Source organism: Physcomitrium patens, chromosome 18 (assembly GCF_059467195.1).
Source record: "Physcomitrium patens ecotype Gransden chromosome 18, ASM5946719v1, whole genome shotgun sequence".
NCBI classification, from domain to species: Eukaryota; Viridiplantae; Streptophyta; class Bryopsida; order Funariales; family Funariaceae; genus Physcomitrium; species Physcomitrium patens.
This window is the reverse complement of record NC_143427.1, coordinates 4,397,511-4,420,776: the sequence shown is the minus strand read 5'-3', so window position 1 is coordinate 4,420,776 and position 23,266 is coordinate 4,397,511. Positions and strand designations below refer to the sequence as shown.

At 32.1% G+C, this 23,266-nt stretch overlaps 1 protein-coding gene and 2 non-coding genes across 10 annotated transcripts; all 3 read left to right on the top strand.

Annotated features, from left to right (window-relative positions):
• Positions 1-2,318: 2,318 nt before the first annotated feature.
• On the top strand, positions 2,319-10,125 carry LOC112295582 (serine/threonine protein phosphatase 2A 55 kDa regulatory subunit B beta isoform). Of its 8 annotated transcripts, none has more exons than XM_090244135.1 (15): positions 2,319-2,872; positions 4,124-4,227; positions 4,896-4,991; positions 5,349-5,468; positions 5,861-6,073; positions 6,259-6,350; positions 6,814-6,932; positions 7,079-7,202; positions 7,466-7,589; positions 8,006-8,074; positions 8,290-8,381; positions 8,536-8,613; positions 8,983-9,059; positions 9,476-9,620; positions 9,869-10,125. In XM_090244135.1, exons 1-14 carry the CDS (start codon positions 2,737-2,739, stop codon positions 9,610-9,612), a joined length of 1,581 nt encoding a protein of 526 aa, XP_090100261.1. In that variant the 5' UTR covers positions 2,319-2,736; the 3' UTR covers positions 9,613-9,620; positions 9,869-10,125. The 8 variants fall into 8 exon arrangements, with proteins under 8 accessions (XP_090100261.1, XP_090100259.1, XP_024403119.1 ...); XM_090244133.1 differs by having other exon boundaries at positions 5,861-6,079; XM_024547351.3 differs by having other exon boundaries at positions 5,861-6,079; positions 9,473-9,620.
• A 1,520-nt stretch (positions 10,126-11,645) lies between these two features.
• On the top strand, positions 11,646-11,727 carry LOC112295670 (small nucleolar RNA snoR8a). The gene has a single exon (XR_002973706.1). It is a non-coding gene; the product is annotated as a small nucleolar RNA snoR8a (small nucleolar RNA).
• Positions 11,728-11,743: 16 nt separating this feature from the next.
• Positions 11,744-11,830, top strand: LOC112295672 (small nucleolar RNA SNORD18). The gene has a single exon (XR_002973708.1). It is a non-coding gene; the product is annotated as a small nucleolar RNA SNORD18 (small nucleolar RNA).
• The last annotated feature ends 11,436 nt before the right edge of the window (positions 11,831-23,266 follow it).

The window sequence follows — 23,266 nt, the reverse complement described above, 5'->3', positions numbered from 1 at the left end:
CTTAATAGTATATTTAAGCTTCTAAAAATTTGGTTGTATATTCTTCAAATTTTTAACATAAAATACTTTAAAAATATATAATAGTTAATACAATGTTAATTAGTATTAAATCAAGATCTTAAGTTTTTTGTACATTTTACTGAAAATAAATATTTTAATAGAATCGAATGATAAAACATTAAATATGTTATTTAGATTTTATTTTAAAAAAATTATGTTCTAATGAGATTCAATAAAATTGTAAAGCACTTAAAAATAAAGATATAAATACAAATTGAAATTTAGATACATTTTATTTTATTTTTTAAAATCTAAAATTATTCTAAATTTTAAATTTTTAAAAAGATCAAAGTAGAAGATTAAAAAAATGTTTTTTTTTATTTGATTTTACCACTTCAAATTTCATCAAAAATTCAAATAACATAAAAAATAAAAAGACAATTGAAAGATTTCAATTATAATAAATTCTATTAATAACACACATTTAAGTACCAAATATCATATTTGAAATTTAATTTATGAGTATATGAATAATGGCCTAAAACTTATTATTATGTTACATTGTAATACATATAAAAATATTTATATTTGTGTTTATATATCTAATAATATAATGATTTTCTTACATATGGATCATCCTACTTTTTATTTATGTAATAGTACCAAATTTGAAGTACCATAACATAAATCATACCAAATTAGTTGTCAATAGTTATTCAATGTAAAGACTTAGGAACTTATTCTATACACCAAAAAAACTGTAAACCATTGGAAATTAGTATTTACTAAAGATTATCAATATCATTGGAAATTATAAAATATTGTAAGGTCTAAACTTCTAGTAATATACCTAAAGTTTTAAATTCTCATATACATAATTTAAAAAAATATTAATCATTCCAAATTATAACTCATGGGATAAAAAAAAAAATAAATAAAAAAAAAATAATTTAACTCAAACTTCAAATACTAAAAACATATTACAAAAGAAAATATCACATAAGTTACATGTAATACCAAATATGTATTCAGAGATTTATGCAATAAATTTTGAATGTTGCAATCTTCTATCGAAATTTACAATCTTTGAAACCAAAATTTTCAGACAAAATTATCTCTCTCTCTCTCTCTCTTTATATATATATATATATATATATATATATATATTACAAAATGGTAATTAAGTGTTTTAAAAAGAATATTAATAATTGCAAGAAAGTTATCCTACATGAGTGTATAAAGTTCTTATAGCATGTCTTGATAAATAGTGGCATCAAGTTGAAAGATACATAATCTGAATTTTTAATATGCCTTTCTACCAACCCTATAAGGTATATTTTAAAGAAAATTATTACAGTTTTTTTTAATAAATTAATCAAAATTATGAAATCAAACTTAAGGCATCATAAAATATATTTTTTAAATTTATTTTAGATTATAACTTATTATTGGTATAATGATAAATGCATAAGTAGTTATCTAAAATATTTAAAACTAAAAAATGAATTGTATTTCTATTACTACAAATTTGCAAAGATAGAACATTTATTAATATTTTCTAAACATACATTGTTATAAATTTTAATTTGTTTTTGGATTCATATGGCTTTTTCAAAGTATTACATGTACATAAGAAATTCTTCAAAGACTCTCATGTATACATGAGAGACATATTTTATTACAATTATAATTAAAATTATAAATTTAAATATTTTTTACTTAATATTATATAGCTTTTATTTATTTACTTTTATAAGATTGTATTATTAATCATGAATTATAAATTTCATAATTTTTATATAGTCTTAGTTTCTAATGAGATAGTTGAAACATTTAACTAATAAGAGAAGTATTCATTCATTCATTTATTTATTTTGTAGTAATGTCATACTTGTTTCAATGACAACAAAAATAAAGAGCTATGGCAACTTTAACACTTAACACTTAGCAAAATCATATACTAAGGGTTGGTAGTATGAAAGTTGTTAATTTTTTTTGGATGAGTGTAAAGTATTATGAGTTAAGAATAAAAGAGGGAAAGCACATGGAGAATGAATTGTATGTGAATATATCTTTGTGAGATAAATCCAACGTGGAGCATTGTCTGGTTGGGAACTTGTCTCTAGTTGGGAACGAAGCTTAGATAACCCGCTTTGCCGTGATTGATGCCATGGGGAACGCACGCCAAAAATGTACGCCACGTGTCGAAGGCTTTTGCAGTGGGATCGGGGCCGGGTCGGGTCGGGCCGGGCGGGGGGAGGGGGGTGGTGTGTTGGAAGAGGAGGGAGGAGGCTCGGACTCTCTTCATTGTCGCCCGAGCTCAAGCTCTTGTTTGCCATGGCCTCGGAGGTTTGAGCGTGTTTCCTCGAGAGCTCGGACGCTTCACGTACGTTTTTCCGGATGCACGTGAGGCCGCGCCCGCTCCGAGGCCGTCATGAATGGATTCACCGCGGTGCCCTCTTTGCAACGAGCCCTCGCATGCGACATTTGAAGGAGTGTGGAGCCCGCCGGAGCTCCGTGACCACACGGAGTCCATGGAGGAGACGCTGCTGCCAATTCGGAGGCGGGCTTCAATGTGGTAGTGAGTTCGGGCTTAGGTTTCTGTAGGAGGTGAGGGTTGGGGCGTGGCGTGGGCGTGGGTTTGGCTTCGCGCAAAAGAGGAAGGAAACGGACGACAGAGCTCGTCAGGATCGGAGAGAGTGTGTTGAGTGAGTGCTTTTTTTGTGGTTTGAAGTGATGATCAGTGGCGCTAGCGGGGTGCCCGCTGGTGTCGGGGCCCCGGATGCCACTTCTTCTGCGCCATTGCCTGCGCTGGAGTGGAAATTTTCTCAGGTTTTCGGGGAGCGTGCCATCGGGGAAGAAGTGCAAGAAGGTATGTTATGGATCGCAGTTGCGTTGGGGGGAAGAGTGTGTATCCCGTGAGGTAGTGCGGGGTGGTGTGGATTATTTCCCTTGTTTTTCAGTTCTCGAGAGGTTTCTGTAGTTGGCATTGACCTTACTGAGCTCGAACTGGCGAATGGCTTGTCGGTTTGTAGATTTCTCATGTTTTGGGAGAGTTTCTATTTTGGAGCTTCTGGGTTCTGTAGTGGAGTTCGCTTGTTTTCGAAGCAATGGGTGATTCTTGTTTAGGTTAAATTTCCGAGGGATCAGTCTAGGGATACGTGTTCTATACAGTACAAATTTGCTTTGAATTTATGACAACCATTTGTTGTCTGGATGCGAACGCTGTTGTTCCTGGTATGGTAGAGTAAGTGCCAGAGAGGAACTTCTTCTTAAACTCCTTCTCTAGGTCATCCCTTATACTTCTACTTGAAGCAAGTATTTCAATCTGAGTCGTGTAGATGTCATATACTGGAATTCTCAAGGAGTTTAGTATCAATATGTTTTAAACTCAGTTCCTCGTCAATCATTCACGATGTAATGCTAGTTAATTGGCTTTAGGGTCACCGGGATACTTAGATGTTCTATTTCAGTCTGAAACGTCTGTACACTTATCTATACTAGCCCTTCTTAAAGATATCGAGAATTTCCAGTTTGTAGAGAATGTTTTTACGTATACTAGTCTTACAACACTACGTGAAGGGTTTGCGATCAAGGCTTATCTACTTTAAAGTGTTAAGATGCGCATTACGTAATTTAACATTTTGTGCACTCTTTCTTGATCATCATTTTAGGTGTATGTGGTCTACAATTGGATTGTTCATGGAGGTTGTCCTCGTACTAGAGTAGCTTTTTGAAAGGTTTAGTAACCAAGGTTTGAGTTTTTTTGTGACCATTTCTGTACATCTTGTCTTGGGATTTATCGTTTTAACGTTACTACGACCTTGCGTTAGAGTGGTAACACGTGCTGCTTTTTCGATGAAGTTTAAGCACTATGCAGATGTAGCGCATTCGTCCAAGTATCTTGTCACTCTTGTCATTGATGGGAGCATGTGTGTGTGGAAATTGAGTTCTTTTCTGTCGTCAATTTGAGTTTTCCTGATATCAATGAAGTGTTTGTGTGGTCGAGTCGGCTGTCCTGTGGGAAGGGATAGTTAATCCGCCAACATGGATCTCGTTTTCATACTCGTGTTCGATGATGTGAAATTCAAATTAATTCATTTCACATTGTTGGTGAATGCAGTTGACATTATCTCTGCTATTGAGTTCGATAAAACTGGAGAACACTTGGCGACTGGCGACAGAGGAGGACGTGTTGTGCTTTTTGAGAGAACCGATGGCAGAGACGTACGTCCTCTCAGCTCGGCTTCATAACATGCTGAGGTCAATGTCGGTCGTTAATTAATATGTTACTCTGGCGCATTGGTCCCGGGGTAGCTTAGTTCTGCCAGTTTTGAGACTGTCATGCGTCCTGCTGCAAGTCACCTTAAGTGGGAATCGATGATACTTGCCCCAACATTGCTTGACCTCGAGTAAGAGTCATTTTCAAGTAATGTAATATTTTGAGCGCCGAGATACTGGGTCGCATTCCAGCTTGGTTCTTTTATTGCCGCGTAGTGTATATGATATTTAGGAGAGATACGCCGTCTAGAGACTGTTCGTGATGGGTTTTGTGCAAGTCTCCTTAACTGTTCGTGATGAGTAATAATGAAATCAGTACAGGCTTTGCTATCACAGATTGTCCTGTATGCATCACAAGTTCGCGCTGCTTTGTTCTGTTTTTATGATAAGCCCAACTGCTTCTGTCGTTTGACTTGATGTTGCAAGACTGGGCTTTCTGTGACGTTATTAGTTGTAATCTGAGGTCTACTTATCCTGGACCTCAGAATTTTGGAGCCCAGCAGATGTATTTCGCTATTAGCTTCTTTGAGATTTATGCTCAAGTTCATGTTTTGACAGCTCGGTTGAATTTAAGTATTTAAGAATCCCATTCTGTGTTTTGGTTACACTTGCAGCAAAGGACACGAAGGGAGTTGGAAAAGGCTAATACTGTGGTATCGAGGCATCCTGAATATCGATACTCAACTGAGTTTCAAAGTCATGAGCCGGAGGTAAATCTAATAATATCAATGCTGCCCAGATCAGTAACCAGTTTCTGAGAATTTCCAGCGTTTTGTGACGATTGCGTTCACATATAGTAACTGTATATAGGAAGTTAGTTACCCTTAAGTCACTAAGGGTTGTAACCCTCGAGGTAAAAGCTTTGTTTTTGCAGTACTTGGGGACAGAAGGATTTCTACGATATTGATAGATTACTGAAATATATCTTACGACATTTGCTTGTCCATTCTCACTATGTTTGGTAGACTTATTTGTTGTGTTGTTTTGATTTTTTGAAAAAAATTGTAATAATTTTAATTTGAAGTTCACTGATCGTTTTCACTTTCGTATATGCTTCTTCTTTGCAGTTTGATTACTTAAAGAGTTTGGAAATAGAGGAGAAGATCAATAAAATTAGATGGTGCCAGACTGCCAATGCCGCTCAGTTTCTACTTTCTACCAATGATAAGACCATTAAACTATGGAAGGTACTCTCAGCCTAAGCAATGTAAATTGTATCCTTTGTTGCAATGGTGTGCTTCTTTTCAAACTTCTTTTAGTGCTTAAAGTCTTGCATCTGTATTCTTCACTATCTCAGGTGCGTTGCAATAGCTTTACTCTCACAGATTCTTTTTCTCAATTGCCAAAATCTTCAACGTGACGGGTTGGTTTGGAGCATGACGTATACTGTAATTCGACAAATGTTTGTTTTTTCTTCCATAATTATTCTTGTCGGTGTTCTTCTTCGTCTGCATCTTCTTCGTTGTATCTTTCAATAAGTACATGTCACATTAATTTGACTGTACTCCTTAGTGCACCCTATAGTGGTTTCTCTAAATCACCATATCGAAATAACGGTAGGTGTAACTCAATGGTGCAGGTGACTGAAAAGAAAGTGAAGCAGGTCAAGAACCTCAATGTGGATCCCGGAGCTAGAGGAAATGGGAGTTTGCTGACAAATAGTATGTTGCTTAATCCAAAGGGCTTGGCACCACGTCTATCATCAAACGGAGGACCTGTGACTCGATCATCCGTAATTAGCCAGGATTTTGTATTTCCTCCTGGAGGCATTCCTTCACTTCATCTTCCCTCGGTAGTTGTACGAGCCTCGTGCTTTCAAGTTTTTTAAGTGTTGCAGACTTTGTTCTCATTCTCCTCGGTTCTTAGTTTGGTAGTGTTTGGAATACCTCTTGATGCTTTCTAAGATCATAGCCACCTCTGTGGCGTAGTTGTTTTCAACTGGCTCTAACATAGTAGTGCGTTACTTTTAAAGTGCAGGTTTGGAGTAACGAAATGACTTTAGTTGCTAGATGTAGGAGAGTCTACGCAAATGCTCATGCATATCACATCAACTCTATATCCAACAACAGGTACTTTATATGCAGATTGTTTTGTAGAAAGTATCCTGAGATGTTTGAGTTGTAAATCAAGATCGGAATTTTTGCTGTTCATTCTTGAGGTTGTGCTGCGTGGTGATTTTATTCCGCAGTGTATTTACATCTGATTATTGTGTGAAGAATTTTAAACGAGACCATGAAATGATCACTTAGGTAACGATGTAATCGGCAGCAGCTCATGATTATCATGTGTACTACTTGTTTGTCTGCAGTTTTTGGTCCTCTTTTTAACCGCACTACTAATATCGGCTTTTAGCTTTTACATATGTCAATGTGGACAATTTTTTGGTTCTATTGTCCCTATATTGAAATATGTTAGTAGATTTGACATGTGTCAATATGTTGGTAATATTATCCCTGGTCTCATGTGAAAGCATACATAGTCCTGAAAATATTTGAAAACTTAACAGAGATGTCGCTTGATTTTCATGTGCAGCGATTTTGAGACATACATATCTGCAGATGATTTGAGGATAAATTTATGGAACCTTGAAGTTAGTGATCAGAGTTTCAACATTGTTGATATTAAACCAACCAACATGGAAGACCTTACAGGTATTCCTTCCATGCATTTATCTCATCAGCCACAACCACCACCTCAACATATCTATTCGTCTCTAGCTATCTCTCTTGTTAACAGTTCATTAGGCAGTGGATTGATGTTTTGAGGATATTGGGTTGGGTTGGGTTGGGTTGAACAGAGGTGATAACTTCTGCAGAGTTCCATCCTACTCATTGCAATGTGTTAGCATACAGTAGCAGCAAGGGTTCCATTCGACTCATTGATATGCGTCAATCAGCCTTGTGTGATCGACACTCTAAAGTGTAAGTGATTTTTTTCCTGTTTCCATCGTATGGTTTCATGGCACAGTTTTTTCTTTTGTTGGAATGTTTCAATAGAGTAAGTAATTTTGAACGTATTGTGTCGTATAAGTGAGACTTTTGTTCAAATCGAAGTACCTTCATGACTCGCATGATTTAGGTGAATGTTGAGGGAACTGATCATTCACTGGTTATGTCCCAATGTTGATGTATGTACGAGGATATGCTTTTTCGTTGAAGTTTGCATGGTATTGATGTGGTTGCAGGTTTGAGGAGACTGATCCCTCTGGATCAAGGTCTTTTTTCACAGAAATCATTGCTTCAATTTCTGACATTAAGTTTGCAAGAGGTGATCGGTATATTCTCAGTCGGGACTACATGAGTCTGAAGGTTAGTTATATTAAATCTAGCTATTCTGAATGTGAGTTGTGATTTATATCGCTGAAGTGAAGCTTATGAAGTAACAAGACCTCGTAAAGAATGAGTAATTGTTAATGTGTATGAAATTTTCTAAAGGCGAATTTCAGAACATATGACTTTTAGGTGTATTCTGTTAGCAGATATATGCCGCGATTCTCGGACCATTAGCTCGGATATAACCCCTTCCGGCTTGTCCTCAATCGTAACTCTACCAAGTGCTAGGCCTGTATTAGAGTGTCGTATATGAATCGCCAACAAGGATTAAAGATGGTGCAATGTTGACTGAAGAAGAAACAAGCCCATAAACATATAGTTACGTTCAGTGGTAAAGCAATTTTTCTTCTAATGTGATGAAGTCTTCTGAGTTGTGTTTTTTCGTCCTTCAGCTGTGGGATGTGAACATGGAATCTGCTCCTGTGGCTACATTTAAAGTTCACGAGCATTTGCGACCAAAGGTGAACCTTGTCATTTCTCTTGTATAACCTTGTTCTGATTTGTCAGTATGTCCTTTTCTCTGTGATTAACTGAATTAAGGTGGACTTGTTATTGAAAATCTGCAATTAGTGGAGTCTTCAATCAAAATATAACTGAAGGCAGAACAGGGGAATTAGTTGGTTATGTTTGTGTCGTTTGTATTGAACTCACAGAAATTACTTACGTTTTTTTGCAGCTCTGTGATCTTTATGAGAACGATTCAATCTTCGATAAGTTTGAGTGTTGTTTCAGTGGCGATGGCATGCGTGTAGCAACTGGTTCCTACAGGTACGTCATTGCTCAGCCACATATTTTGGCATCTTATAAGTCCTGTAATGAAGCATGTGAATCAGGAACTTGTATCTAAACATATGTCTTCTTAGATTTTTGTTAGTACTCTTCCAAGTGTGGTACCGAATTGAATTATTCTTCTTTGTCACAGCAACTTGTTCCGGGTATTTGGGGCCACTTCCGGAAGTGAGGAGGCATCAACTTTGGAAGCTAGCAAAACTCCAAACAGGTACAGTAAACATGCCATTGAATAAATACTGGAGACTTTGATTTGAATGAGCGTTGCCTGTCCAAGATAGCCCTAAAGCTTTTGAGATCTTGATCGTTCGTGGAGGGTCATGTCTCTAATCAATTGCAAGAATGCCATCACGGAACTTGTTCTTGTTTTGTGAGCTGTCTAACTGATTAATTTTCAGTAAGCTTGTATTGAGTAGCACTGCTGCACTACTTTTATCTGTCAGTCTATGAATTATCGTCATTTGTATGTAATAGTGCTTGCTAGTATGGGCAGTATTAGCTCGAATCTCACTCTGATTGACATCATTTCAGCTAAAGAGTGGATGATGGTAGTCTGATTCAATTTGTGGTGAAACTGAAGGCGCGTCGTGACACCTCCCTCCAAACCTGGAAGTCGACTTGCCAATCTTGCGCGTGGACGACGTGATAATCGTCGAGGTCAGTGTCCGATTCATTGCAGTGTGTCGACAGCTTTACAAACTGTTGTAAACTATGGACATTTTCTTGGTGCAGTGCATATTTTTGAGAGGATCTAATGAGATCAAGTTGCGAACCAGTATATATACCATGTGTCCTCTCGTGTTCCTGGAAACTGCTTGCTGGTATCTATGTACTGTGTGCACACTGTGTATGCATTACTATACAGTTCAATGCGTAATTAATGCTATGTCTTCAATTTTATGGTATTTTAAGGCAGTCTGCTTATTCCACAGTGAAAGTTTTGCTGCAAATTGATGTCCATTAATGTTGGTAAGTCAATCTTTCGAAGCTGCAAGTAATAAGTTGGTGTCAGCTGGTGTTCTGTGCTATAATTAATTGTGTTCATCACTAAGGCTCTTACGTGTCTGCAGCAGGTAGTGAAAGCCCAGGTGCAGATTTAAATGGGGGAGTGCACGATTTTACATCGAAACTTCTTCACTTAGCATGGCATCCAGCAGCTAATGTGATCGCATGTGCTGCATCCAACAGCTTGTACATGTACTACGCATAGGATCACTGGTTCGTTCAGTAAAATTATATTCTACTTAAACTCGTCTGCTTCTGTTTCTTCCTCGTTTGTGCTAAGCCTGTGTTGATCTTTAACACATTAGTGTTCCAGGGGTGTGCCCAATTTTTGCTTGATCTGAAACTTTGACGAATACGATTGACGTTTGAAGTTTTCAGACCTAAGAAATAACATAGTGATCTTTAAGATCTGGATGTAAGAGAAAAGTTTGTAAGAATTCTTTTCTGGGCTGCCTGTTCAGGTGAACAAAACTTTGCAGAATTCTTTTGGGTTATTTGGACGTGAACGGGTCAATGTTATTGTGAGTTGGAGTGAATACCTACAAGTTTTCATATTGTCTTACCCTTAAATAGGTTAGCGGATAATAGTAAGTCTTTGAGGGCTTTTTGCATCTGAAGAAAAATCGAAGTAGAATGTGATTTAAGGCTTACATGAGGAATGTAGTTACCGAATATCCATGTTGAATGGGACGGGCGGCTGTCCTCTTTTTTTCAATCATCCAAACATAAGTTAAGAGAGTGAGAAAAAGTGATTTATCTGTCATACTAAGACATTATATGTTCGGTAAAGTGAATTACGAACTAATATGTGATTGTAAAGTACTGCAAAAGAAAATTTGAAGTAAGTGCCTAATTCCAATATTAACCAAGCTTTGCAATTACACACACTGAAATATACCTTATTTTGTAATTACAAAGGTCCAATTCATGTGCATGTTATATAAAACTTATTTCTTTCAGTCTTTGCAACTATATAACAAAGGCGATGACCAATTGCTATGTTAAACTAACAAATTGTGATTTTCCTAACCATAATTCTAAATTCGAAATCGATAACAATCTTACAAATCAGTGTTGTGTATTTACTACATTAGATTATTAGTAATAACGTGAATTCACTTAAAAATTGAAATTCTCTCGTAATTGAACTATCGAAAAATGAAAAAACTGTGAGTAATGTCTTCATATCATGATAATTATGAAATTCTTAACACTGTTCATACGATATGATTTCTGGATTTTTTTGAAGTAAAGAGTTTGCTTCGTTGTTCACTCTTGTTTCAAATTATGTAATTCATCAACAACTTGCGTTGGACAAAAACTTAAACAAGGTAGCGACTTAATGCTAGCGAATACAAATATATAACAACACAATTTTTCTCAAGGTCCAATCCCAAATCACCTAAATACATCCATCAGAGTAAAGTTATACCATATTAAAATCGATTGCTCAAAAAAACAAAAAAAAAAAAAAAAAAAAAAAAACATGCCGAGAAAATTTTAAGAGGTCATGTCGAAAAACATGAGACATAAATATCATTCGTTTTTCTTAATCCATATATCTAATTAAAATTCCAATGTAAAGTGAAAACCAAACCAGCAGTCTCAGTACCTAGAAAACAAATGATCACATAACAACGAAAAGTAAAAAAAAAGCACATTCAAGTCAACGAAACCCTTCAAGAAGAAGAATGAACAAAAGCGATGTGTTCTTCGACCAACTAAGTGATGGCTTCTTTCATCCCTCAATCCAGAATCAAACACTTCAATAATTTTAGGGCTTTAGGGTTTTGTGGGTTGGTCCGTGGTTGTATAAAGCCGCCACCCTCTCACACCAGAGTTATCTCGTCTTCCATCGCGTTGCCTCGTAGTCTCTCTGTATCCACTTCACTGCACCTCTTTTTCTTGCGGTTTCGCAACTGATTCGGTTTCCCAGGTTCATTTGACATGCCGGCTTGTTTGTTAGAATGAGTTGTTGTTAGGGTTTACGGGGATGAGGACTTCAATTAGATGTGCGAGACGGTTCGCCGTCGCTGATCTTAAAAACTTGAGGCACAATCCATTCTTTGCTGACCCGTGCTCGGTCTCGTGTGGTTGTTGTTGGGTGTTTTGGTGTGAGATCGTGTGATGACGAAAATACTGCAACAAAATGAGATTGCTTGTGATTACCGATATTTAAGTCGCTGATGATGCTCATGCCGGGTGGTGCGGTAGGTTTTAGGGTTGGATGGTGGTGATGTGAGTGCTATGACTTGAGAAACAATCAGGACTGAGTGCCGAAGGCGTGACAGACTGTACTACCCATAGAATACGAGCACGCATGCGGGTGAGGAATTTGGAGATGATGATCGCAATTGGTCCGTGTTTCTGAGAATCCTTTTGGATGAGTGGAGAAACACCAGCGAGTTTTGCCTACTGATCCATGGAATGTTAGAGTGCGGGACCTAAAGTTTGTCTTTTCAGCTGATACAGTGCTGTGGAGTCGAATAAGAGTTCCAAGAGTGATAGAACCCTCACTTTATCAGATAGCGGATTACTGCTTTTTGGTCATTATTGGGTCTGACAAAAGCCACGAGTGAGGCGTGTGGCGCAGCAGTCCCGAGGATTATAACATGCTAATCATGAAAATGGTGATTACAAAAATAGATATCCGTTAAATGAGGGATTTGGAGATGGAATGGGAAACATGGGGTGGATATGTTTGGGTGGAGGTCACGATGAGGATACAATCTTGCGCTGAATGCTACGGCAAGGGTGGCAGCAAACCTCTAAGAAGTACTGAGTGACCGTATGGTGTTGGTAGAAGGGTGAATCGCAATGAGGACAACATGTTGCGCTGATAGCTTCGGCTGGTGTAGCAGCAAACCTCTAAGAAGTGCTGAGTGATGACCTTAAAGAATGAAGACAAACGGCACGAAGCCCGTCCCTGAACTTAACTCTGAATGATCTGCTTAAGCCCTACCCCAAATCCGAAGTATTCAATGAAATGAAGTGCCACTGACTGTTTCTGTAAAGTACAGAAGTGGACACAGCTTCTAATGTAACAAGTGCACATGCAGTCTCTTGAAAGACTGTTTGCTCAAATGGTAATCAGGTGGTACACATTTATGTAAATTTACCCAATACACCTTAAGTAGAGGAATATGAAATCCGATGGTATCCACATTTTTTCGGCTAGGCGAGCCAGCAACTGAGTACCCTTAGTGATACAGAAAAGTATCGATTAAGAACCTGTGTGAAAGATACCTGTTATCAATAAATTAACCAGGCTGATGTGTAGCAGATATTATGTCCATATTATCTATCACAGAATGTATCGAATTATATTATTTTAGCCCCTCTTGCTTCAATAAATTTAAATTCAATCTAGTATCTAACCGCAAGAAATGCTCCTTCAAAATTGACTAACTAAGACTACCACAGTAGGCAACCTCTCTCTACTTGGAAATCAACCAAAAATTCAATTTTTCTTCAAATTTAATGCATTTTATGTCCTTAGAATTTCAGATTAAAGATAAATTTTATCTCAAATATTAAAAATAATCCAATTAGGAAGCACTAAGAAATACCTTTTCAAAGGTGGGTAATTTAAACTGCCATTGCAGCCGACCCCCATGCACTCAAAATTCCACCAAAATTTCGCCTTTACTCCAAATCGAGTGGCCCTTACCTTATTGGAAAGCTAAAACCAAAAGCTATAGCCAAAAAACATTTTTCATTGAAAATCAAAAAATTAAATAAGTGATTGAAGGAAATCTGAGGCTCTTAAAATCCTTAGAGTATTTAGGAGGCGAAGGAGCTATCTACCACAATGAAGTATGTCTTAAAACCTAATGACCATCATTCACTACTCAAGATCCATGCACACACAATCAGAAAGTTTACAATGAGATTTAAGATCAAAATTGAAATTAAGATTAAGATTTAGGGCCAAAATTTGGCATGGTTGTGTCGTTCACTAAAAGAGGAGAGAGATGGCTTGGAGAACCAAGCCACTCTTATAAAATTGAGTGGTGGTTTTTGAGAGGGTGGCCGCATCTCCACCCTTGATCTCTAAGATGCCTAATGTAGATCTAAGGCCTTCATTCATCTAAGAGCTAATTTCATTACCAAGGCTGATGGCTCTTGTGAGTGGTCAAAGAAAGCACTTTTTGGTAAATATAACTTCACCTTTGTATTCAAAATATCTTTTTATGCTAAAATCAACTACTCTCATGCCTCAATCCATGCTCATTTGTAATTTTTATAAAAGTTTTTATCTAAAAGGATTTTGGTAATTCTTGTAAAATTCTTCAAAATGAGAATTTCATAATTCTACTTGTATTTTGAAAGAGAAGGTGCTGATTTTGTTTTCTTCACTTCAAGGGATAAATTTGGTGCCACTATTGCATTGGAAAGGTTTCTATTAAATAGAAGAACCGCTATGCCGCTTGAATTTATTGAATTTGGAGGAAATCTCAAAATTGTCATTACTAAACTTCATTAGATCTTTTAAAAAATTATAATTCTAACTCATTCTAAATTATATAAGATGATTATAGATAAACTCATAGGCTCTTAGTTAATCCTCATAGTTATAATTAATAATCTCTAAATTATTAAAAGTAATTAAATTATGTTTTTAATTTTCTAACTCTTATCACTTTGGTCCTAATTATCCTAAATCAAGGAATTAAGCTATGATTTATACCATCAAAGGCTCTAATCCTACAAATTCTATAACATTAAATTTTACTTATATAAATCCTAATCTAATATGTTTAATTATCATAAAATAAAAAATAACAAAAATTAAAATTTTAGAGCATAATTAAGTGCTTATATTCTTTTAGAATGATCCACAATGGTTCTTATATAGTCCCAATTTTAGAAACTTCTATAAAGTTTTCAAATATAGCTTTAACTATCTATCTCTATGTATCAACAATACAAATATCTTATCTATATTTCGCTAAACTAAACGTTACAATCCTTGCTTTTGATTCTTAAATGTTTTTTTTGAAGCCACCAAAATCCTTATTATTATTGTGGATAATCTCTTGAGAGACTATTGGATATGGCTTTTGACTAATAAGGATGAAGATCTTTACTTCTTACCTTCATCCATCCATATCTTACTTTCATCCCTCTAAATAAGTTTCTTAGAGGTTTGAATCTTAATCTTTAAGTCTCAATCTTTTCTTTAAATTTTATATTAAATATCTAAATCTTATATAATTTAAATACTATAATCAAAATAGATTAACTTCAAAATAAATTTTCTTATATTAACTCTCTTTAAATTAATCTATTAATCATTGTAATATGTATCAATACTTATAAATATATTATATGTTTCAGTTATTTTTTACTTATTATAAACAAATATAAGATAGAAAAGTATATATTTTTCATTACTCAAGTTAACTTTCTAAAGTACATCATGTCAAATAATGGTCTTATGATGGATCTTAAGAAAGTCCAAATTATCATAGATTGAAAGTTCTCAAAAATAATAAAATATATATATATATATATATATATATATATTTAAAAAAATTACTAATTATTACTTGATTTTTATCAAGAAATTTATTCAAGTTATAGTTCCTTATATATGCTTAACATATAAAGAAAAATTTCAATAGAGCAAAGAATTTGAAGCATCTTTTGAAGCTTTAAAGACATCATTTATTTCTATATCAATCTTGTATTATGTTTATATTTTCAAGGCACATATATATATATATATATATATATATATATATCAAATCTTGCTATAGATATTATTTTGTTATAAATTAGAACATATAAAAAACTCCACCTAGTAATTTTTCATTCCAATTTTTTTTCAGCAACTAAGATTAACTATAAAATCGACAACAAAGAATTTTTTGTAATTGTGGATTTATTTTAAGTATGGCATTATTATGTAGAAGGTGCCTTGAATCCAATTACTATGTATTTAGATCAAAATAACCTCAAGTACTTCATGTTGGCATAAGTTTTGAATCATTGCTAAGCTTGTTGGAGCATATTTTTATCAATATTTGATTTTAAGTTTATTTATTGATCCAAAAAATAATAAGATTTTTCAAATGTCATCTTTAAATATTTTTATCTTATACCAAAGAATAATTATCTTTAATATAAAAATTTTTATCAATAAAAAATGATTCTCTTGAAGTCAAAGAATTTTTATCTACGAGCAATGAAAACAACATTGATTATTGACTTAACTTTTTTCAAGCAAATTCAATTGAGTATGTCCTTTAATTCTCTTGTTTAGATATTAAATGCAATTCTTTTAAGTCTCATAATACTTCTAAATTCAAATTCAAGAATAATCTATTCTATTTTAAGGAATAATGATATATTCCTAAAGGCAAAGTATAATTACATATTCTTTAAGCTCATTATGACTTCCCTACTGTCGGACATTTTGGATACAAAAAGTACCTAAAAATTTTTAGTGGCTTCAAATATAGAAGGTAGTTATAAACTTTATATAATCATGTAACATTTGTTCAAGATCAAAAATTCCTTGTCATTGACCTTATGGACTTTTTCATCCATTACTTATTCTAGAACAATCATTATCTTCTATTTCTATGGATTTTATCACGGATCTTTTACTGTCAAGTTCTTATGATTCTATATTTATGATAGTAGATCATTTTATCAAGATGATATATTTTATACTATATACAAAATCTATTAAAAGTAAAGAAACAACCAAGTTTTTTTTTTATCACAACTATTATAATCATGGATTGCTCAAAGATATTATATTGAATAGAGGGACTCAATTTATAATAAGATTTTAAAAAATCTTTTTTAAAATTTTAAAAATGGATATAAAGCTCTCTTTGGCTTTTCTTTCCTAAATTGATAAACAAATAAAGCATATAAATCAAGTTTTAGAGCAATAATTAAGATATATCATCAACTACCAATAAGATGATTAGACAATTCTTTTGCCATTGACAGAGTTTGTTAATAATAATATAGTACACTTTTTTTAACAAAAAATATATTTTTTTACTAATTATAGTTACCATCTATATCTTGATGTTTTTGACTTCTCAAAAGTTGATAATCTTATAGCAAAAGATTTGATAAATTATTTATTTGACTTATATTTAATATAGAAGGCATATTTAAAAGAAGATTAAAAATAACAAAAGACAAAGGTTGATATTCATCATAGGGAGCAACATCAATTTCACATTGGTAACAAAGTATAGTTACTTCATCACAATATCAAGATTAGGTGTCTTTGTGACAAGTTGAATTACTATAGCTTGGACCATTTCTTACTTATACACTAGTCAATTATATTGCTGATAAATTACATCTACTAGTGTCATATTGTAATACAATTATATTTTAAAAATATAATCGAAAATAAATTTCTAATTAATATGCTATCATCTTGATTTAATAATGATTCAAGCCTTTTAAACATGACTTTTATAAAAAAAAAATATATTTTATTTTTTTTATATTGATAATTAATAGATTAAAGATTGATTAATAATTTTACCTTTCAAGCTGTAGAAATTTTCTTATTGCCTAAAAAAAGCTATAAATTAATAAAAATAAGATAAAAGAGATAAATAATTAATATGATTGAAATTAAGATTAAGTTGAAGGTAGGGTCGAGCTAAAAAATTCCTATGATAGGTTCGATTGATATCCAAAAGTTTGCCGTTTCTAAGACAGGGTCAAAATGAGACTTGTAGCCATTAAAATAGTCGCCAAGGGCAAAATATGGAAGCATTTGGAGATCAAAGATTGAAATTGAAGAGCTAGTTTTAAGCTTCTCTTAAAAGCATAAGGCTTGTTTTCATAGAATTTGAGATGACTTTGAAATTATTATTCAAAGTCAAGTTTTATATTAGTAACTTTGAATTTATGTAATTAAATTAGGAGTAATAAAGTCCTTGTAGTTAGTGTCACATCTACAATTCAAAATTGGATAATACTTGGTTGATTAGGTGTTCTAAGTGTAAATAAAATTTTGTATTAATCTAATAATATAATTGAAAGATATTTGGTTTTTAATACAAGAAGGTATCGAAAGTTGGTAGTTTGAAATCAGATAGGATTTCTATGATATCTAAAGATCTATAAATTGGCAATTTTAAGTCAGATAAGATTTCTATGATATCTAAAGATCTATAAGTTGGCATTGTATTAGAAGACGTAAAGATGAAATTTGGCATTGTATTAGAGGACATAAAGATCAAGCTACATACTAATTTTGAACAAAAGTTAATCGTTGAAGAAGGAAAAATTACAAATAGAACATTTGCATCAACTTTTAAGTTGCCAACCAAGTAACATTAATGCGGTTTTTTGGATGTTTTCTCACACTCTATAATTTGGATTAAATTGAAATTTTTTGAGTATATAAAAGACTTATAGTGGCATTTATATGAAAAAATTTGTATCAAGGAAATAATTAGATTAAAAGTTATAGCTTACTAAAGCTCAATGACTAGGATTAGGGCTTGTAAAGAAAAATAGAAATTACCTAATTATGAAAGTAATAAGACTATTAGAGTTTGTGTATAGTTGAGGTTACTAAAAAGAGTATTTTTGAGCACTTTGTATTGATTTTAAGAACTTTTGAATTGAAATTTGAATTGCATTCTTCTTGTATGAATAAAAAATAGTAAGGTTTTTTGGATACTTGTAAAATACTTCACCTTCTATAGTTAAGTGCTTGGTGCATTTCTAAATAAGATAACATATAATATGACACTAGAGCCTATGAAGATATATTCCATATTCTACATATTTCTTTTAGAGCCACACAAGATAATGAATATTTTAAAAAGAAGACAAATACTACATCTTCTTATAAAAGTGGATAGTAATAAAAAATTTGAAGTAAAAAAAGACTTAGATTCAAGGCGGTGCTAAAATATGTTGGAATATCTTATTTATTAGTATAGATATGATATTAGTAAATGCACATGAGAGCCAAGAAAGAATCTTGCAAATGTAGTAAAGAATGTTGAGACTTTTCATTGATAAGATCTATCAAAGTAAGATGAAGAATAAGAAGATCTATTAAAAAATGATGACCACTTTGTGTAGCACTTGTCTCTAAAAGGAGGAAATAATATCATAGTATTGTAATTGTTTATATTACGTAAAAATCAATTAAAATATATAATATATTTATAAGTCATGATATATATTAGAATAATTAGTAGATTAATTTAAAAATAGTTGATGTAAGAAAATTTATATTGAGATTTACATATTTTGATTATAGTGTTTAAATTATATATGATCTAAATATTTACTACAATTATTTTTAGAAAAGATTGGAACTCAAAGCTGAAGATCCAAACTACTAAAAAACTTATTTGGAGCGATGAAAGCAAGGTATGGATGAATGAAAGTAAAGATTGAAGGTCTTTATTTCTATTAGTTGAAGGTCATGACCAATGGGCTTTCAATAGGCTATCTATATCCATAATAAGAATTTTGGCAACTTCAAAAGATACATTTGAGAATCAAAAGTAGGAAATATAAGATTTATAATTTAAGCTATAATTTTTGCTCAAAATTTAGAGGATTTGGAGTCTGAAGTGAAGCTATTATAACCATTTGAAGTTAAAAGGTCTTTTAAGACATATTGTTGGTCTTTTGAGGATATGAGAAGTTGTACAATAGCTTTTAGAGATTGAAAGATACAACTACAAGGGCGATTTTAAGACTAATGTTATTTAAAAAAGAATTATTACATTTAGAGTTTGTTTAAAGAAGTTATAGGAAATTGAAGACAATACAAGTAATTCAAAGGCAATGAGTATATTGGTTTATTAATAGTAATAGTTGGAGTCATATCTTGAGTTTCCACATGAGTTTTTAGATCAAAATTTTTAAAAATGTAAATTATTAGGTTGAAAAGCTATAAACTATTTTTTGTGGTATTTAAAGAACTAGTTTGAGTTATAAAGAAATTTACACAAGAGTATACGTAAATCAGGATTTGAAGCTATTGTTACAGTTTTAAAAAGATTTCAAGATTTGTAACAAATTTATAGATTTTAGGGCTTTAGGGTTTTGTGGGTTGGGTGGAGGTCACGATGAGGATACAATCTTGCACTGAATGCTACGGCAAGGGTGGCAGCAAACCTCTAAGAAGTACTGAGTGACCGTATGGTGTTGGTAGAAGGGTGAATCGCAATGAGGGCAACATGTTGCGCTGATAACTTCGGCTGGTGTAGCAGCAAACCTCTAAGAAGTGCTGAGTGATGACCTTAAAGAATGAAGACAAACGGCACGAAGCCCGTCCCTGAACTTAACTCTGAATGATCTGCTTAAGCCCTACCCCAAATCCGAAGTATTCAATGAAATGAAGTGCCACTGACTGTTTCTGTAAAGTACAGAAGTGGACACAGCTTCTAATGTAACAAGTGCACATGCAGTCTCTTGAAAGACTGTTTGCTCAAATGGTAATCAGGTGGTACACATTTATGTAAATTTACCCAATACACCTTAAGTAGAGGAATATGAAATCCGATGGTATCCACATTTTTTCGGCTAGGCGAGCCAGCAATTGAGTGTGCAACTATAGATCAATGACGAGTCGAAGTGAGAAGGGCACAACAAAGGCCATAGCCCGTATCGATTTAGGTCCTAAAGAAGAGTTCTCTATGAATCGTAATGTAAGAGCTTTAGGTTGTAATGTTTAATTGTTTAACATATTTGCATTTAAAGTCAACACACAGTCTATATTCGTGTTCAACTTTGTTTCTTGTAATTTTTTTCATTTCATAATTAAACATATGTGCAACAACCTCATGTTTGTCAAAATTTGAAATAACATATAATAAAATAGTGTATAAAATAGTGTATAGTAAAAGGCTTCCCTGAAAGCGGACATAGTAGGAATTTGGCCTTGTATAATTTCTCACACAAGAGACAAATGTGATCATTTGATCATTTGATCACATCCTAAAGAATATCAGAAAATGTACAAGTTTGGAAGTTATTACAAATCTATGCTTGACTTTTTAGCAATAGAAGCTAAAATTGTAAATTAGGCTAAAATTGTAAATTAGGTTGTGAAGGACATGAATCATAACCAAATTCTATAGAAATAATGTAATCTTGTGACATTTAAAGAGAAAAAGTAGACAAATCATAGTTAGTTATAAGATAGAAACTAAAATGACTATCACCAAATATAAGAAGATTAAAGATTCTTGAAAGAAGATTAAGAACAAGAAGGCATTGACAAAAGTGAGAAAAGTTTCATTCTTGCCTACTTATATACTATCTATTTAGAGAGCTATATGTCAATTCTTTGTAGATCATCTAACATTTGTTGAACTTTTGTGACATGTGTGTGGCTTGCGAGGCAATTTTCCAACATATGTGCCACATAGCCAACTTGTATGATAAGTGATCAAAATGTGCGACACGTGACCAACTTGTTGGCTATGTTTTCAATCTACTACTCATCTATCAATACTTGAAAAATCAAATCTATATCTATGAAACTTCTTAAATTCTTTTCTATAAGATATTATCAAATTTACTTCTTTCAATTTCTACATAACATCTCTAATCTATAAAAATTACTAATATAATTATATATGTTTGTGACATAGGTACATCATTGTGACAATATTCACATCAATAATAACTTTGCTCTCATTTATAAGAAGTGTGTAAAACTTTGTAATTTGTTCAATAAATTGGAAGAAGTTAAATCAATTTTTTTAAATAGTCATATAATCAACCAATATATTAAAGCTACAAAGAAAATATATAATAAGATATTTGTTGCATTTACAATGAAGTCTTTGGATAGTACAAAAATTCCACCTCTTTATTCTTAATAAGATTCAAAGGCCATGAACCTTTGAAAAAGAAGAAGAGAAATGACCAATTTAAAATTTAGTATTGCTAGAATAATAATAACTAATTATTGTTGACCAGATGCATTGAATAGCTCCATCAATTAAATTGAAACATGTAACATCAACATTGTCAATATTTTTTGCTACTTGACAATTGTGCTACACATAATTTGAATTATATCAAAATACTAAATATTATTTGAAACATTTTTCTTTCAATATCTAATCCATTTTTTAATCAATAGTTATTTGTCTTATTATTGTGTTCAAACAAAGATATTCATTTATTCAAATATAATTTGGAAATAACAACATCAATCTTTATAAGGTCAATGTGTTGGAAGATATGCGCTAGATGCAACATATATGGACTGAAATTTTGCAATAACCAATAGCAAATTCTTTTAAATGTACACAACTACTCAATGCCACAAGTGAATAAGAAGGGAATGACAAACAAGAAATGAACATACATAGTATTGACAATAATATTAAACATATAGTAAAATTAAAACATCAAAAAGATGACACTAGAATTATTGCATAATATGCCTTTTGAAAATAATATAATATACTAAAATTCTAATTATTTTCTTCTTGTTGTTGAAATATATATGACCAATTGTAACAATGATGTTGATGTTGCAAAGCAAAAATACATAAGGAGCGCCTTAACATACTATTTTGAATAATCCAAGAATTTAAGAATTCTTGTATAAAGATGACCAATAATCTTTAAACCTATAGAAATATGTACATAGTAGAAGATCAAATTTGTAGAGAGGAGAATAAGTTATTAAAAATTACAAATATAAATCAATATTTTTGCAATCTATAAGCAATATTGAGATAGTCCAATACAAAGTAGATTAAAATTTATAATTAATTTTATTTATCTAGTACAATATGTTATAATTTAAGATTAGTGTTACATTTACTCATGATAGTAGAAGCAATTATAAGATCTTACTCGTTGATTTGGAATGTCAAATATAACAAATATTTTTGTCATTATTTATATCTTGATGCTAGATGTTATTTTCATGTATAATTATTTTTGGCTTAACTTTTAAAAACTATCTAATCTTAATTATAAATTAAAATACTAAAAATAAAAAAATATGTTTAGATAATTTATCAATATTAACAAATAAATACCTATTGAAAATATATGATGAGTATCTATTATCAATTGTATCCATTAAAAATTACCATCCAAGCATATTTTGTTTTTGCAATATGATATGATATTATTCCAAAAAATTCGTATAAAATTTTATATAAAATTTGATACGTATTAGTAATCATAATATTTGTGAAGGTTATTAAAATACTTCTTAACTTCTCAAATATTCGATTAGATGTCTCTTTGTTTTTGGAAAGTTAAGAAATGTGATTGTCATTGATTCTTTCTTTGTGATAATATCAAAAAAAATATTCTAAATCTAACAATAGATAAGTTTTATTTTTTCTTCATTAACTTTTATTTTATTACTTAAGATAAAAATTTCAAAATATTCTTAAAAATATGATATTAATTATGTATATACAAATATAATATAATCTTCAAAAATATTATCTATAAGTTTTTTTAGCAATTTTTTCAAGTTTAACCAAAGTTGCTAAAAAAATATAAAACTAGATAGTAAGAAATGATAAATCTCGTAATAAGAAATATCCAAAACCTTACAATACAAAAGAACTATTATAATAAATGATCAATATTAAATTTCTATATATGTAAACATATAGAAAATGACAATAATAAAAGAAAGTATTAACAACATACTAAATCAAAGATGAAATATGACATATAAATTGCATATATATTTTTTGGCTAAAATCTACTTAATTATTTTTATATTATAATACATTTATAAGATGAAAGAAAAAAATAATGATTATATTATAAAAAGGCTTAATTAAAAATACAAAAATATATTACTTTTGAAAATATTGATAAAATTTAGAGAGTTAATGGAAAATAAT

Coding starts and splice junctions, on each gene's coding strand:
- LOC112295582 (XM_024547351.3), top strand. CDS start 2,737: ATGATCAGTGGCGCTAGCGGGGTGCCCGCTGGTGTCGGGGCCCCGGAT. Junction 4,228..4,895: donor AGAGAACCGATGGCAGAGAC/GTACGTCCTCTC, acceptor TTACACTTGCAG/CAAAGGACACGAAGGGAGTT. Junction 7,590..8,005: donor GGGACTACATGAGTCTGAAG/GTTAGTTATATT, acceptor TTCGTCCTTCAG/CTGTGGGATGTGAACATGGA.